The following is a 17,551-nucleotide window of genomic DNA, read 5'->3' on the forward strand; positions in this document are numbered from 1 at the left end:
AATAATACAAATGAGAGACGCAATTTATTCTCAAAGTCGTAGATGAATGAGCATTTTGAATTATACTGCGGAGCGCCCCCTGGATGGTTTCCGAATCTCAAAATTTCCGAAACCGTCCGACTTGATGGCAATATCAAAATTGAGGGTTAACAGACAAATTTTCTAAAATACTCTGATAATCAAGAGCTAAAATTATGGGAAGCGTATTCGAAACTTCATAATATTATATCGTGTTCAAAAAATGGCGGATGAACAGGAACTTTTCTTGATCGAGTTTCTAGTCGAAAAGGTTAAAATCCCAGTGATAAGGGCAATGCAGGACGATCTATTACCTGCGTGTACCTGTGTCTCCTTTCAGGTAATTCAGCATTTTATTAAACTGCCAAATAGATCATTGACTAAACAAATTTTCACCAGTCGCAATCTTTACACGTGTAAACATGTTCCTATATATTTCTTTAATAGGTAAACAGTTTTTCAATCGGCTTTTCGCTTTATCGTAATAAAATAAAACATTCAATCCTAGCAATTTCGTTAAAAAGTACAAACCCGTTAAAAATTCTGTTTTAATTCAAAAAACCTATCGAACCTACACTAAGCATATTTTCATAAATAAATCCGCAGATTCTTAGCCTGCCGCCAGTCGACATTTGCCAAGAAGCCCTGACAGATGGCTGCGGTTGCACCGAAGGCGACACGCAGGTTTTCAAGAAAGGCAAATCTTGTTTATTCGCGTTGCCATCGATCGTTCTCCAGAGACCTTTAACCACGTTCCCCATAAAACTATCTGTCTATAAGAAACTACCACCTGGAGTGCTACCAGATGTGATGCTGGTTGGCTGTCATCAAATCGAGGCAAAAGCAATAATAAACGCCGTATTGAGCCAACAAGTCTTCAAAATACCGAATCCTTGTCAAACGATCAAGGACACGTTTAAAATTACTACGGCAACAGGACAATGCGTTGGATCTGTGACAGTTTACATAAGAGCTTCCTGTTTCGGCAAGAAGATCATCACCCAGTTTCAAATACCACACAATAGGAAACCATATCTGTTTAAAGGGGCGGACGACAGTCCTGTTTTTCAATGCAAGAAGATACCCTCTGAATGCTATACACCAGCTCCATTGACGTGTACCTGTACGAAGAAATGTATCGATGGTAGTGGAGAGTCTACAGGAAGAACCTGTTGTGCCACACCGATCGTTCAGACGTCTTCGTGCCCCCCCTTGCCTAAACCTCCTGATTATGGTCCACGACCGTGCTGCGCCTCGCGTCAACCATCCTCAGGGTACTCGTTTTTCTCGTTTTGCATCCTTTTTGAACAAGATTAGGTTCAATGATCTAATAATCCAAGAGTTAAATGAACAGCTGTGCAACCAGTTTGATCATTCGTGCGTAGTCATTTCCTCTCTTTAATATCCCGGATTCTTACGTTTTAGTATTCTGAATTTTTACAAAATCTCCACTTAAAAAAAACTATTTTTTAAATATCAGTTTATTTTTGGTTATTTCTAACTGCCCTTTGTTCTTTTCTTCTTAATTTCTTACACTGTCTCATATTACTAAAATATAATCTAACTTTTTAGACGTTAGATTTTTTCTGCACTCTAGGCAGATGAGAAGCTTTAATCACTCGTGACTAACAGAAGGATGAGCTAAAACTAGAGCAGAGAGAGGTTCGTTTGTTCGAATTGGACGCGTTCGAAAGCGAAAGCAATTCAGCTAGATCAGTTTGCCTAGACTTTAGTCACGTCTGAGTGCATTTTGTTTCATTCCAGTGCCATTACTTTATCTTTGATGTCCATCATAAAAGAAAGATCTTTGTCGCAACATTTATTCACTTATTTAATGGGACTGCAGCAATAAGAAAATAGATCTATTATCCAGTAATTTGAATAAACTAACAAACACCAACTAAAAATCAATATACTTTTTCAAACGTGATATAAATTCAAGATAAATTCAAAATAAACTTTTACACTATTTTTCTCCCCCAATAAGTACAATTCAAAACATCGAAACTCTGCATAATTACCGCAAATTCTTCAATTATCTTTTACTAAATAATATACGAGCTTCTTTTATCTCTTTCCAGGAAACAATGTCCATGTTCGCCGAAAGCCCGACGGAAAGATCAAGTAGCTTCCCCGTGTTGTTGTTCTGAGCCAATATCCAGTTTTCGCGCCATTGCTCGTCAACAAGCAGCTGCAGGAGGGAAATGTAGCCCGTGTGCAAAGCCAGCTCCTTGTTCACCTTGTTGCGGTGCTTCCTCCCTATCGACAGGACCCAAACCACACGGTGATTTGCTTAGCAAGGAGACCGTGAAAAAATGTGGATGTCCTGTAAAGGAATACAGTTGCACCTGTGGTTAACAGAAATGAAAAGAAACTTTTCTTTTCTTGGAAAACAGTAGAAACTTCTCCGTGATACTTAGAAGGTAAAGAGGTCAATGTACCAAGCGAACAAGACGGATGATTTTATTTTATTTGTGTAAGTATTAACGTCATATAAAATTCATATAAGTGGTTATTAAGGATCGTTATTTGAAACAGATCGTTATTTAAATTTATTAATTTATTCGAGAAATTACAGGGAATTAAATGTTGTTTTATAGAACTTCAAGGCTTTCCTTAAAATGAATACGTGCGATATAAAATAACTCGTTGAAAAAAATCGAAGAATCTGAACACGTGTTCTTATGGGAACAATCGATGAAAGTGAAATTGTTTCTCAATAACTAATCGCTTTTGTTTCAACACCTAACCTTCAAAAACTATCCATATTTCCTAACTCAAACACACATGGAACAAAATTGTCCGTAGTCATGATAAGCATAACAAATAACGAAGCACACAATCCGAACCTGAGCGACCACTACTTCTCCTCGGTAATCAAAAAATATTTTTATCACTTCCTATCACTTTCCTATGATTCAATGATATACCACTTGAGAGCTAGGCTACCCATACTTCTATTAATTTTTTTTGTTATTGGTTTTATATTTTCTTTTTCAGTTAATCTCTCCATACATATTACTCAGAATTCTAACCGAAAATACATTAATAGCCCTCCAATGGGAAGCGATATTCGTTCACGCCTTCTTTAATCTGAATAATATCACGAGAAAGATATTACCGACTATTAAAGGAGAAACTTTCCCGCAATTAAAACGGCCGGAGGAAACGATTAGTGAGTCGTGTTGGGAAAAGATAAACATCGGGAATGTAGAGAATCTGAAGACAGTGGAGCAAGCTGGAAAAAAGAAACGCACTGGAAAGAAACTTCATCGGCCTGTGGAGAAAACACGGATGGACCAAGCAGGAAAAGCACAACGCGAAGCGGAAGAAAAGGAACGTTTGCGTAAATGGGAAGAATGCTGGCAAAAAAAGTTTGAGGCTCAAGAAGAACGCGATAATGCCGAATGTTGCGCGGGCAAAGATTTATGCGTGAAACCCAGAACACAATCGAACATTTGGATCAATGTAACTAAGGATCGATCCCTTCAAGAAATACATATGTTCATCAAGTAAGATTTATTTGTTTATTGTTATGAAAAATAATTTAGTGAAACGAATAATTAATTTTCACAGGCACGTTCCAGTTCCAAAACCAAAGCCTCCGCCTCTGCCACCGCTGAAAATACAAAAGACTCCGATTATTTCACCAATGGAAAGAATCGCGAAGCAAAGAGTTGACAAAATGAGCGGCACGGACAAGAAGATGAAGAAGGAGAAGAAGAAGAAGTAGCAGTAAACGAATCCGACAATAAGCGATTCCTTTGCGATCACTTTGCTCGAATATCTTTCCTTTACATTCTTCTTCGCTACGCAAAAGATACGTATTTCTCTGTTTGTCGAGGCATTTGTAAAAATACATCAGAGACCATGGCGAGGATGGCGTCGTGACACGTTATTCTCGTCGTTCAGTGCCCAGTTCGGCGAAGTACCAAAATGGAAATAGTGAAGAAATAAGAAGAATCTAACTGATGAAACATTCTCGCTGCCTTCAGTTTCCATTTTCCTGTATTACCCTTTTGTTAATTATCAAAATATCTTACACGTTCCGCTTAGACCATTGAAGATGCAATAAAATATTTTGTAGAATGTTCACTCCACAAGTTGAGGATTTTCTATGCTACTTTCCTTAGTTAAACTATCCCATCTACCATTTTAACTGAGATAGTAAAGTAAAATTTGCTAAAGTTTTCCAATAAATATAATCAATAGGTGTTCTAATCTAATATCTATGGTCGACAGTGTCCGCCAATCATAGGAAATTTCATCTCAAGATACAAAGAACATGGAAGAAAAATTTAAATCGAGAAAAGAAAAAAAAAGAAACATTTCTCCAGCTAAGTTGATTCATGGAAAACGATATGTTCATTGACATGAACCGCGGAGGAAACAAGCGGTCGGTGTGCAAACTGCAAGGACATTGCACGCGAGGAGTTATTCCTGTCCCGCATATATGTACGGGAAGGGATAAGAAGGGAAGGAAGGTGGGTGATAAAAGGTGGCGGAAAGAATGAAGGCAGGGGGTAAACGTGAGAGAGGAGGGACCACGAGGATGAGACTGCGCGTGCTTTTCTCTCTTTCCTCCGCCACCCTCAGTGCCTGCCACCGAACGACGAACAGGGTTGTAAGCCGATATTGTCGGGCAGGCGCATTGGAAACCGGCGACCAGCCGGGAAGGAAGATAACAATAAAAGAGCATATATAATCGCGCCTAAACGCACGTTAACCTCGCGGCCTGGCTGGTTGGCTGGCTGGCGCGTCGCCTCTCGAAATGTAAGCACAATGCGTGAGAGTAACGTGAAAGTGAAGCACGATCGAAAGTGAAATACAGAGAGCACGGGAAACGTGTGTGTACACCCTGATAAAGCCTCTTCGGCACCTCTCTCTCGACCACGGCCACACGCACATAGGGATCTCCCCCGCCAGGTGGTGATCCGATATTTCTTCGTGGAGATAATACGGTCGGTCCTCCCGATTTTTTGTCGTTGTTCCGTGTGTATCTCGAGGGATCATGAACAACTCGCCGCAGAATACCGAGGTGGCCGGGCAACAACACCGTGCCGGCGTTGAGAACAGCGACGAGGAGGAATGGAGTGGTGTCGTGGAATGTGTAATGTTATTACATCGACTCGTGTATCGAAAGAATGATTTTTATTTGCTGAAACAGCCTTCCTCGAGCAGTTTCTTGTTGCCCATTTCGAGTTGTTTTTCGTGGTCAAGGAAATTCTGTGGATTGCACAACGTGTGTTGAATCTTATTATCTGATTCTTAATTATTTTTTTGTTATTATTGTTGTTACTGTTCGTCTGTTACCAGATTTCTTTTCCTCTGTTCCCTGTTGGTAGATGCGTCTGTTGATTTTTATTTTCCATCTCCCACGCGAGTATTTTCCGAACATGCATCATTATATGTGTATCTTGGGTTACGTTGTTTTCGTTGCGACGCTACATTTAGGATGTAGATTCGTTAGAAGTTTAATTAAAAGTTGGTTTAATTTATCGGAACATGTGTTTTACTAGTCAAAGTATGTGCATTGCTAGAAGATGATAATAGATGCTCCTTTGTTTCGCGCTTATCGTGAGTTTACCATGGTGTTGCGCTTTTTCTTTTTAGGCTGTGTTGGAGAGATCAAAGTCAGATCGAGTGACACGGGCGGATGAGGACAGACGTCGTCGTACCATCATCGTCGAGAAGAAAAATGGCACATACGGTTTCACGTTACAGGTAACGTAACCGTTTATCTGCTCGTACTTTCTGCAAGGTACATAAAATATAACATCTCTGTGCACTCCTCTTATCAATAATTACACCTTCATTGTACCCTGTAATTATCTTTGTTTCCACAAATGTTACAGTAATTTCTTCAGAAAGTCCGACTCTTACAAGAATTAAAATTCGTTTGAAATATAAACATTGTAATCGATTCGCTTGAAATTGTACAGAGTTATGGGATACATTACAAGAGGGAGCAGGAAATCGAGATGGTCACGTACGTTGATTACGTGGAATACGATGGACCAGCGTTCAAAGCGGGAATGCGGGAGGGTGACGTGATACTTTCGATAAACGGCCACGAAATGGACAGAGCGGATCACAAGACACTGGTTAATTTCATAAAGAACTGTGATACCAGAATGCGAATGGTTGTGTCGTTCGAAGACTGTGTAAGAAAGGTAAATATCGAGAAAGTGTATAGCCACTTTCTAAAACTTTAATTTTCGTTTAAAAAATAGAATGCACTTTAGCTATTTACTCAAACATGATATTCGTTATTGTTTGCCAGGTGGAATTACATATGCGCTATATCGAATTACAACGTGCTCTTCAATCACGACTCGGTGAATTAGAGAGACTCTGCGAGAGGGAACGGTCTATTCTCATGGGTCGATGGAAAACCCATTCACTGCCAGCACGCAAGAGAACGCCTAACAGTGTCATTACGAGTAACCCCAATCAGCCATCGCCGTCATCGAGTTTCAATTCTTCCACGATTCAATGTTGTCGGCCTGCTACGTCCACGGAACATCTGTTACTTTATAACGTGGTATCCTATATAGAAACATCTTGTTATCTATTATATATTATATCTTAGGTCGATTTAATCTTTGCAACATCGAAGAAAATAACAAACACTTTTAACTTTTTATAGTTCCCGGATGGACGACCATGTTTAGTTCCACGGAACACCGCTTGTCTAGTAGCAGTAGGGCCTCCCCGTTCGCGAAGCGATCACCACCACTTCCTCTCAAAGATGTCAAGCGAATCAGGAGTAACCGTTTCGTCGAGACATAGCTATCACCAGGCAAACGGGATGAATAGTACGCCAGCCAAATCGAAATCGCACAAATCGTGTCAACAACAGCAACAACAGTCTAATACCAGCGGAGATCCGCTTCCTCTTCATCCTCCACCCCAGAATAGCCTTTGCGTTGCTTGCATCTCGAGCGCCAGTCGTCGCAGGGAACAATCAGATAGCGGTAGTTTGGACGCGTACGACTTAGCAAGTCCTTGCTGTGATCCAAATTGCGTACCCAGTCGTAGACGTCGTGAGAAACAACGGAGAGCGAGAAACGAACAGAATCATCATCAGCAACAACAACAACAACAGCAGCAGCAACAGCAGCAGCAGCAACCAGCCCAGCATCATCATGTACAGCGAGAGCAATCGCAACAAACGCAACAACAGCAACAACATGGTGCGCACAGCTGCTCGCGCACATCAGGACACAGTCTGCATTCTGTTACTAGTAGCGATATCTCGACCGCAGCCGAAAGCGTAGCCTCCTGTTCGACGAGCCTAAGCACGGATACCCTCTACTGGGATCCAAGCGTACATCAACGACCACCGCCGTGCCTTCAGTATGCTAAACCAAAGTCCTGGGACAATCTAACTACCAAGGCGTTCGGTGGCTACGGTTTCGGATACGGTTATTTGGATACAGCTACTATAAAAACACATAGCGCAGAGAGGCCTGGGAAAGGCGCTCATGGACGAGCAAAAACGCCTACTGGAACCGTTCAAAGGAGAACGAGTAGCGGTACTACGTATTCGGGTAGTTCTAACAGACACTTTCAGCCAACCAAGTCTACCGAAAGTTTGTTAATACCACCGCCATATCAAGGCGAGCTAGACGCAAGTCTGAGTTGTGAATGTCTGGATGGTCCAGCTCCGCGGTGCATGCCGGTGATCCAAATAGAGAAGCACAATCGACAGGAGGAGGGTGGATATATTATCAGTACGCACACTCAAGTTCGACATCGTCGATCCAGCCATTCGGATGGGAAATTAAGGGCACTAAATAATTCCGAAGTGACGCGTCTGTAAATCATCCTTCTCATTGAAAACTGTATTCTAATAAAAAGATACTCGTATAATTATCGTATCAAATTCTGGACGAAACAACGTGTATCTAACGTATATCGTATGTCGAACTTGTTCCGTATTTAAACCTTTGTATTCAGCTTTATATCGCAACAGTTAGTAATTGTATTCTCACCGAACGATAATGGAATGGACCACCGTTTTTGAAACTTTTTCGAACAAATGCGATTGGTTACGGGTTTGATTGACTAAACTTATCGTTTGATCAACGAATGGTTTCCTAGCGATGTTTCCGGACAATATGATAAGGGATATCATCGATGTTCATGGCGCTTTTTAAATCTTTTTTAAATTTTTATCGATAGTTGATTCTATGATTGGTTGGAAACAGTTTTAAACTGTGGCGAACGTTAATAGTAATATTATCGTTATCATGAAAAGAATAAATTATTGAAGCATATTTCTATATTGTAATTATTCTGTGATTCCTTAAAACTTAGGAGGTAAAAATATATAGAAATTCTTTCATGGAGACGATACCGAACAATTACATCGTTTTTTATGAAGCTTTTTATTGTAGACCTATTCTTTGATTTATAAATATTATATTTATTTATTATAATATAAATTTATAAATATTATATTTTATTATATTTTAGTTGATGTACGTTCAAAATTGTAAACAAAGTTGTTTAAAAAATTCCTATAACTTCATCTTCGTACTGTTACGCGATCGTTCAGGAACTTGGGGAATTTTAGACTGAGTTGTTTGCCGTAAAGTACAAAAGCACTTAGCTCGTGTTTATGAAATTGAATAACTCGAAACTAACAGTTAATCATATATAAAGCAAGCGATTTATACCTTGTCAATGTTCTTTCCTATGTCAACAAAAGTAAAAAGATAAATTCGAGAGTAATTGTAGTTATCACTGATAAATGATTTTGACGTTTAGTTTCTTTTCTTCATTGTCTCGGCCACACTATTGTTCAAATTCATATTTACCGCGCTACACGAACCCATAAAGCTGCATCGATACTCACTAAGGCGGTTTTCCCTATTTGCGGAGAGTGGGGAATGTGCTCATGTTGTATTTTGTGATCGCATTGATCATTAGTTCGAGCATAAATGCGCAACATTTCAAGAAACTGGAAATTCAAATTTCAATTTAGCTTGTTTACAAATGGTCAAAATCTATAGATATAACAAATTTTCATTATCTTTGTTTGGTATTTAATTTTGCATATACTCAATGATTTCAATATGTTTTGCAATATTTTTTATAGGATTTGTAAATAAATAAAACATTACTATTTAGAAATAGGAATGACTGAAAGATTAAGAATATGATTTAACAAATTTTACAACAGTATATAATTTATCACAGTGAAAGAAAATATCAGCCACAGTTTGATAATGAATATTAACAACTTTATTATAAAATATTAATCTAACTATCTAGACATTAGTAATTTGTTTTTTAAAAAATTGTTAATATCTATTGCATAAAATAAATAGGATATATTATCAATAATTTTCACAAATGTTTTTTATTAATTTCATTATTTATTACTATGGAATTATACATCTATTGAACGTTATATAAAATTAATTTACTAAATATATTTTGTATATCTGATGAATTATCAATACTTTCTTTGATAATATAAAATAATCTTAGAAACCATAGCAAAGAAACAATATAATTATCGAGAGTATTCTGTTCCAATACATGGTTTGCTAATTTTTAAATAAATTGTGCGTAGTAAAATTATTTAGGACCTGGACGGTTAAATAATTAACAGTAATTTTTTTATTCATATATCAATCGCCACTTTCGTGTAATGACCTAATTACTTTTTCGCATATATTACAAATTTTTATCGCATCTCTCTTCTACCTTTACAAATAATCAAACTGCATACAATCTATCTAATCAACCAGGTTCTATTCATTCATACATATTCCTGACTCGCTCTTACTCGATGAAAATAAGATTGCGCTTATATTATAATAATATTAATAAGGTTGTATTATATGTATTTTTATACATTATACGTATGTATATGTATACGTAACCTATAAACACAGCTCGACACTCGCTTAGGAAAATTCTGCTGTCCAGAAATTGAATCATGAAAAATTAACATGGAAGATAAGAAAGTTCTCTTTCTTGCGAGACAAATGGATGAGTAGAGAGTCTCTTATTCTGAAACATTCATAGCATGTTACGCATTTATGATTTTACGATTTTTCATAACTCAATTTTCGGACGGTTTCCTCTAGATTTCTTTATGCAAATATCGAGACCTGGTAATATGATCATGGTCTTTAACCAATCAGATGATGGATAAAGCAATATGGCATCGTAATAACCTATAAAATACACTCAAAATGCTCAGTTTTATGTATGCATAACTTTTGAATCGCTAGATTCCTAGAAACTTGTATTTTTGGATTCTACACGTTAAAACTATTACATGAGAAATAAAAAAGACAATAATTTAAATGTCCGACAAACTACAGTTAAACCATTTTCAAACTCAATTTTCTCGATAACGAAGCCTAAGATGAAAAATGTTATACTAAAGTTTCTTTTATTTTTTCATGTACAAAAATCCCATCCAGTTTTACTACAATTTCCACTCTATCCTATACAAATAGGTCTCTACATTCGCTAGAGGAAACTATCCAAAAATTGAGTTGTAAAAAATCAACATGGAATACATGAAGGGTCTCGTTCTGCAAGACAGACAGAAATGAGTAGGGTATCTGTCTGCAACATTTACAGCACGTCACGCATGTGCAGAACGAGAACCTTCGTGTCTTCCATATTGATTTTTCATGACTCAATTTTCGAACGGTTTCTTGTATGTTTACAATATAGAAGTGTCCAAACTTGCTTATATGACCCTGGGGTGACTCCGAGTATACGCTATATAACTAATTTCATTTTATTATTAAATCATAACCATGTTGTATAATTTAAAGAATATAAAAAAAACAAATATATTTGTTTATATTCATTCATATTCTCTCATAATATAATATAATATAAGTGCACTATATTAAATACAACAACAGATATATAATATCTTCCCAATTTTTGCGTCGAGATAGTAATGCTTACTTCCATCAAAAGGATATAACATTTTTTTTATTATTGAATAAAATGTTTCTAATAAAATCTGTATTAGTTTATACGATATTTTTTTTATTTTTAATGTTAATTCTCTTACTCTACATACTTGGAGCTGCTCTTTACATTACGGATTTTGAAGACAATACTTGTGATATGACATATATGTTTGAATACCCACAGTATGTGGTATGTAAGCAAAATGAATATTTTTAATAGAATACCATAAAGAATACCATACTAATCTTGTCTGTACTCTTTTTAAACATTATTGTTAAATAACATTCCTTATAACTTTGACTCGATCATATTTCTCTCATTTCTAATTCTATTAAAATTTAGTAATAATAGTTTAAAAATTATTATTAATAATAATAGTAATTTGACATTGCATATAATACAGTTATATATTACAAGACATTTATACATATATTCATACAAATATTAGAGAATCTCTTTGGATAATGAGATACAAGAACAATATCCAAGATATAGATTATACGCCTATGGAGAAGGTTTTGTTACCGAGAAGCTTAGAAGGATGTACTTCTCAGGAATACCAGTACTTTTTATACCTGGCAATGCTGGATCTCATGAGCAAGGTTCTTAAAATCTGTTAAAAATTATGTCTTCGTTTGAATAATTGTTAATACTTCTATTGTTTCTAGTAAGATCCCTTGCTTCTGTCAGTTTGAGGAAAAGCTTAAAAGATAGGACTCCATTTCATTTTGATTATTTTACTGTTTCATTTGGCAATGATTATTCTGCTTTATATGGAGGTATGAATAAAAAAAACAATTTTGTTGAATAGTTAGCTTTATTGTTGTCTCCATAGTTTTTCAAATATTTATACTTTGTTTAAAAGATTAGAAAAAATAAATGATAATTTATTAATTAATTCAAGGTGTATTAATGGAAGAGACAGTATATGTTTCACACTGTATACAAAAAATATTGAGTTTATACAAAACTAACATAGATAATATTGTGCTCATAGGACATTCAATGGTAAATATAATAATAGTATACTTAGTTTAGTAAAGATATTAAAATATCTGTTCATTTTTTTAGGGAGGTATTATAGCTAAAGGTTCTATTGTAATGACACCAAGTGTAAATGCTAGTGTTGCAAGCATTATTATTGCTTTAGCTACTCCTCATACAGCTACTTTGATATTAGACCACACTTTTGCCAATTATTACCAGAATCTAGAAAAACGCTTAAGTGAGATAAAAGATGCAGGGACAAGTGTAGTATCAATAGGAGGTGGACCACGAGATATACTTATAACTTCAGCTCAAATTCTAGATCCTACAGCAGATATTAATGTTCTTTCTAATACTATGCCAGATGTTTGGAAATCTACAGATCATTTGAGTATTTTATGGTGTAAACAATTAGTACTGTCTGTTGTACGTTCATTATTTGATTCTGTTAATTGTACACAAAAACCACCTAAAATTTTTTCTACAGCTAAAGAAAGAATGCAAGCATTATCGTATCACTTTTATCATGTAAGAAAATATTTTAATGTATTTTTAATAAGTTTAATGTACTTTTAATAATAGCATTTAAGCTAACAATTAATTTTACAGCGTACTTCTGGAAAAAGATTATATTCTTATAAAGAAATAATACAATTTGAACCTAGTAATGAATGGATAGAGAACATTCAAAGGCATTATGTATGGACCAACAGAGACTTGCCTAAAAGAACATCTCCTATCTATCTTATGATTAGATTGAGTGGACAACCAAATTATTTAACTATTGATACCATTAATTTAGAATCCAAAGATTGGTTATTTGCGTGTACAGCATCCAATATACAAGGACAATCAAGAGTTTGGTAAAGTTATATATTATTGTCTTAAAGCAAAGATTACAAAAGCTCATCAAACTATTATTATAAAATTCTATTTTTAATCTAGCAATTGGGGTTGGAACCTGACAAACAGAACAAGAATTTTACCAGATCCTTTACATCGCTTAAGAAAAACTGTTGACTTAAATTTTCAAGAGATAAAATACCCCGATGTAACACATATTATAATAAGGATTACACCGGACAGTTTAGAAAACTATATTACTATAAACGTTGATTTATATTCTTACAATACAAGACTTGTACCTATTAGGAGTACTTTACCTTTACTAAAAAATTTATTTATAATACCTCAAACCAAAAAAATGTCTAATCTTGGACATGTTAGATACTATGCCAATTTTGAAAGCGCCATGGATGTTGTAGCTGTTGAACTTAAAGCATTTGAATGTACAGATCCAAAACATCATGCAATAGTTGAATTATTAGAACCATGGGGTATTGTAGTTACACAAATTCAATCTTTTACGGTCGTGTGAGTATAACTAAAGTAAATTTGCTTTTGTTTTTAAAATATTTTATTACAAACAATTTTAATATTTTAGGGATAATGGGCCGAAATCGATGAAAGTCCAGACTGGATATAAATATTCCAACGTTTTTCCAAAGTTAAGGATAACTCTAGATCCTGCATGTTCTTACATAATTAATATTGAAGAAGGTGGAATTATAGATCGAATATCTTGTATCGTGAGGGATCGCTGGTACCTGTTGTATACAACGATTATTAGTTTACTTTTATTGTTTTTATCTACAAGAATTAATCATGGTCTCAAACAAACTCCAATAATAGTAATTACAATATACCTCTCATATTGTTATAATTTAATGTTTGAATGTTTAGTTGCTTTAGCAATTGTTTGCGTATTTACCGTTGGATTATGCTGTTCCATTATATTTCTTGGTTCAGTAGCTCATAGTATTGCTGTGAGGTAAGAAACTTTAAGTGCATTAATGCATATGTTGATGTTACATAAAAACTTTTTGAATAAATCTATTGATTTTCCAGATTTCTAGCTCGCGCAATAGCCTTTTCAACAACATGGTCAGATTGGCTGCTTGGTGGATTGAGTCAGTTACCTTTTATTACTGCAATTCTTGTCTTATCTTTAATCCCTGTAACTTGTGGGGGTTTAGCTATGCTAATTTCAGTTTTTCTTTATTTTTTAAATTTGACAAAAATCTATGAAGATTATTTAGAAGAACTATTAATGGCTTCATTACAACATTTTAATTGGATACGACGATTCAGAAATACCAAAAATAATTCAGGAGAACATGATGATACAAGACAAAAAATATTCAATCATCTTATTCTATTCATACTTTGGTGTTTTACTGCTATTCCAGCTGTACCATCTGTACTTGTTTGGGCAAAAAATTTCAGGTTTGCAATTTATTATTTTGGTGTAAAAATTTAATCAATCAATCATCTATCATTAATTTCTGTAAACTTATTCTAGTTATGATATGAGACTTTCTTCCGAAGATCCTTTGTTACTTCAAAGTTGGATAGTTTTAGTAACATGCAGTACAATGGGATGGGTGCAACTTCCTTCCAATAATTATAAAAATCGATCTCAAATACTATCCAGTATATTATGTTTCTTAGGTTGGGTTGTACTTTTAATGGGAGCAGCACCTCATCCAGCTTTTTATCAATATTATATACCACCTATTGTGGCTGGAGCTATTACTATTATTGCATTAAATGTAATTTTTCTTTAAATTTGTTTTTATTCAATTAATACTGCTTACTTGAAAAAGAAACAACGTACATCAATTTCATATGCGTATAAATGTGATATATTATATTTGCCTATAAAAATATTTATTTTTAGAGAATGTATAATATAATATACTTAACAGAATGAAATTTAAGATAGTGTGAAATATATTATTGTAATATATACTATATATTAATGTCACTTTCTGTCTTCTCTCGTTGTGTCTAAGGTATAGGTCTGTTAGGTGAGAGCCTTACTGAAGAGTTCACACTAGCAGATCTTGGACGAAACACTCATTTTCTATATATTAATGTAAGTAAACACAGTTAAAAATATCACAAAATTTTTTATTTAATTATGTAAATAATTGGGAAATATTAAAATATTTAATTATACGTCAAACAATAAATTTATTATTTATCAGAAAAACATATACAGTTTTAACACTCTTATATGACCTATATTACTTAACAACCCATTTGAAGGTATTATGTGTACTATTTTCAATATTTCATATATAAATTACACAAATTCATCAACTAAAAGAAATATTTCTCAAAAATTTTGATTTGTCAATCTTATTTAATTAATCAATGATTGCACATGTATAAATTAAATACATTCTATTAATATAAAAAAGAATTAAGTTTAATTTCATATAAATATATGATGTAGTTACTGTTGACAAGGCAATGATATGCACATTTACATAAAATAACAGGACCCAAAAATAATCGTAATATAGATGTAATTATTTATCATAAAAATATGGTGGTGACCTAACTTTACATATTAATAATATAATGCCCATTCATTTTCTTGCAAGAATGTATCTACTACTTCCTTCATTGCTAAGTTAGGGATTAATTGATCCTGAGTTAAACGAACTCTAGTAACTGGGTCAAAATGTCCCACCCTTTGTAAGTGTTCTTCAATGTCTTTTCGTTCATATGTAATTCCACTTGGCGTTATTACGGGTTCTTGCAAAATTTCGAAACTAATTTTACCACATAAATAATCAGGTACTTCTCGTTTCTGTTCCATATATTTATAAAAATTGCAAATAATATATAATTATTTTAATTTATACATAACTAAACATGATTAAAAAATATAAACTCACCCTTCTTCTTTCATCTACTTTTGCAAATAGATCATTAAGGTGAGCCATATACATATCTCTTTTTTCTTCTACCTCTTCTTTCTTTTTTGTTAATTCAATAGACAAAGCTTCCCCTTCACTTTTACCATCTGCATCTTTAGCTGCTTCTTGCTCCTTTAAAGCTGCTAAACTTCGTTCAGCATCTTCTACTATCAATTGATTGAGATATGATTGTAATTCAATATCTTGTGCAATTCTCTGTTCTTCTCTCAATTGGAAACAACGTTTTCGCGCTTGCCTTAAAATGCTGGTCATATCATCTCCATAATTTAGCTTTTGCTCCTTGGCCAAATCCACAGCTATGTTGTAGTAGTTGTTTCAGATGTGTAACCATGTGAAGGACAAGTTTCACATTGTCGTAAAAACCATGAATACCATAAAAAAGAATATCCATGAAATACTTCTGTATAATTATGTTCTGATATATATACATAATATATTATAGTACTAAAAATATAATATAGCGCAACTTCTTTAAAGATACATAAATGCATAAATATGTAAATACACAAATGAGTATATTGCCAAACTATATTAGAGACCAAATAAGATTCTTTTCATTAAAAGATACTCTGCAGAATGCAAATATGTAATATTTATTTTTGATGAATTATGAAACTGATAAAATGGTTAAATCATAAACGTTAGTCAATTTCGAGATATTATTCGTGTAATTTATAATTATTTTATATAGACTATGAAATTATCACGGAATATTTACCTACAGTGAAATCTTTGCAAGAAACATATGAGAAGAAAAAGCCAGTGAAATTCCTAAGTAAAAATATAGGTACGTACCTCTCTGTAAATGTTTAACAGCTTCATCAAAGAGTTCCATTTGAAGAAGAGCTAGACCCAAGAAAAAATGACCTTTCACCAGACATGGATCAATATCGAGAGCACGTCTGCAGTCTAGACAGGACGATTCCCATCGTTTCAATTTCAGGTTACACAGCGCTCGGTTCGTAAAGTATAGTGCTTGGGTTGGATTTTTAATCTGCAGCAATGAGATGCAATGTCGTAACTTGCCTGCATAGATTCATAGTGGCACTCACAATTGCTTTGGTGTAGCAGTGCGCAGCATCCTCGTATTTGTGAAGATTGAAAAGACGATTTCCTTCTTCTTTTAATTCTTTGTCCGAAAGGTTGGCGGTTGTATACATCTTACTCATCTTGGCAACAAATCTTGTGCCTTATTGAACACTCTTCTACATATGAATTCTCGTCAAATTATTCACGTAATATTTCTTACAGGAAAAATTAGTCGAATTGTCAACAAAGTAATATTCTATAACCTTAACCTTAACCAAATACGTGCTCTTCCATCTTCCTGGAGAACTTGTCAATCATCGACTAAAGTGTGACAAAGAAGAATGTAAACAAAACTGAAGAAGCTACTTTCCAACATAAAGCTGGGTTTTCAAGGAACGTTTGGGTATGAAAATATTTCAATACAATTTTTTTAATATAATATTCCTCTTTTTTGTATATCTTCTTTATTTATCTTTTTCTCAAGTTAAATTTGCACTTTTCGTTCCATTTTTCTCATAATTTTGGAAAACGGAATTTAGATATGTATACATATAATACGTCATAATTTGTTACATGTATTTTTGCAGTTTATTTGTTATTTATATCGATTTTATAATCCTTATGTTATAATCCTAATGTTATAATCCTTAGTTACAGAATTTAAACAACTTATATAATTAATTCAAAGCTGTATATACATAACATAGTAATAGAATGTTTAATGAAATCAATAAATTTTATTTTTCTTAAATTATCCTTTATTTAGC

The 17,551-nt window shown here is 34.2% G+C and overlaps 3 protein-coding genes and 1 long non-coding RNA gene across 11 annotated transcripts; 2 read left to right on the forward strand and 2 right to left on the reverse strand.

The window, feature by feature from the left end:
* The first annotated feature begins 2,393 nt into the window (after positions 1-2,393).
* On the forward strand, positions 2,394-8,300 carry LOC126871093 (uncharacterized). Of its 5 annotated transcripts, none has more exons than XM_050629512.1 (7): positions 2,394-2,891; positions 3,019-3,530; positions 3,595-5,260; positions 5,632-5,742; positions 5,961-6,191; positions 6,302-6,559; positions 6,668-8,300. In XM_050629512.1, the coding sequence occupies exons 3-7, from the start codon at positions 5,030-5,032 to the stop codon at positions 7,841-7,843; spliced, it is 2,007 nt and encodes a 668-aa protein (XP_050485469.1). In that variant the 5' UTR covers positions 2,394-2,891; positions 3,019-3,530; positions 3,595-5,029; the 3' UTR covers positions 7,844-8,300. The 5 variants fall into 5 exon arrangements, with proteins under 5 accessions (XP_050485469.1, XP_050485490.1, XP_050485463.1 ...); XM_050629533.1 differs by having other exon boundaries at positions 3,595-5,128; XM_050629506.1 differs by having other exon boundaries at positions 2,396-2,891; positions 6,302-6,562.
* Positions 8,301-9,628: 1,328 nt separating this feature from the next.
* On the reverse strand, positions 9,629-10,357 carry LOC126870777 (uncharacterized). Its single transcript, XR_007691446.1, has 2 exons — positions 10,215-10,357; positions 9,629-10,148 (listed from the first exon to the last, which is right to left on the reverse strand). It is a non-coding gene; the product is annotated as an uncharacterized LOC126870777 (long non-coding RNA).
* Positions 10,358-10,757: 400 nt separating this feature from the next.
* On the forward strand, positions 10,758-15,023 carry LOC126870719 (GPI inositol-deacylase). Of its 4 annotated transcripts, XM_050628705.1 has the most exons (11): positions 10,758-11,166; positions 11,426-11,579; positions 11,646-11,756; positions 11,882-11,985; positions 12,049-12,492; positions 12,574-12,827; positions 12,910-13,338; positions 13,409-13,795; positions 13,873-14,250; positions 14,327-14,576; positions 14,820-15,023. In XM_050628705.1, the coding sequence occupies exons 1-11, from the start codon at positions 11,011-11,013 to the stop codon at positions 14,823-14,825; spliced, it is 2,673 nt and encodes an 890-aa protein (XP_050484662.1). In that variant the 5' UTR covers positions 10,758-11,010; the 3' UTR covers positions 14,826-15,023. The 4 variants fall into 4 exon arrangements, with proteins under 4 accessions (XP_050484662.1, XP_050484654.1, XP_050484671.1 ...); XM_050628697.1 differs by lacking the exon at positions 14,820-15,023 and having other exon boundaries at positions 14,327-14,791; XM_050628714.1 differs by lacking the exon at positions 14,820-15,023 and having other exon boundaries at positions 11,021-11,166; positions 11,381-11,579; positions 14,327-14,791.
* Positions 14,976-17,137, reverse strand: LOC126870763 (E3 ubiquitin-protein ligase CHIP). Its single transcript, XM_050628803.1, has 5 exons — positions 17,048-17,137; positions 16,808-16,960; positions 16,551-16,749; positions 15,714-16,051; positions 14,976-15,625 (listed from the first exon to the last, which is right to left on the reverse strand). The coding sequence occupies exons 2-5, from the start codon at positions 16,922-16,924 to the stop codon at positions 15,383-15,385; spliced, it is 897 nt and encodes a 298-aa protein (XP_050484760.1). The 5' UTR covers positions 16,925-16,960; positions 17,048-17,137; the 3' UTR covers positions 14,976-15,382.
* Positions 17,138-17,551: the final 414 nt, after the last annotated feature.

Source organism: Bombus huntii, chromosome 1 (assembly GCF_024542735.1).
Source record: "Bombus huntii isolate Logan2020A chromosome 1, iyBomHunt1.1, whole genome shotgun sequence".
In the NCBI taxonomy this organism is placed as follows: domain Eukaryota; kingdom Metazoa; phylum Arthropoda; class Insecta; order Hymenoptera; family Apidae; genus Bombus; species Bombus huntii.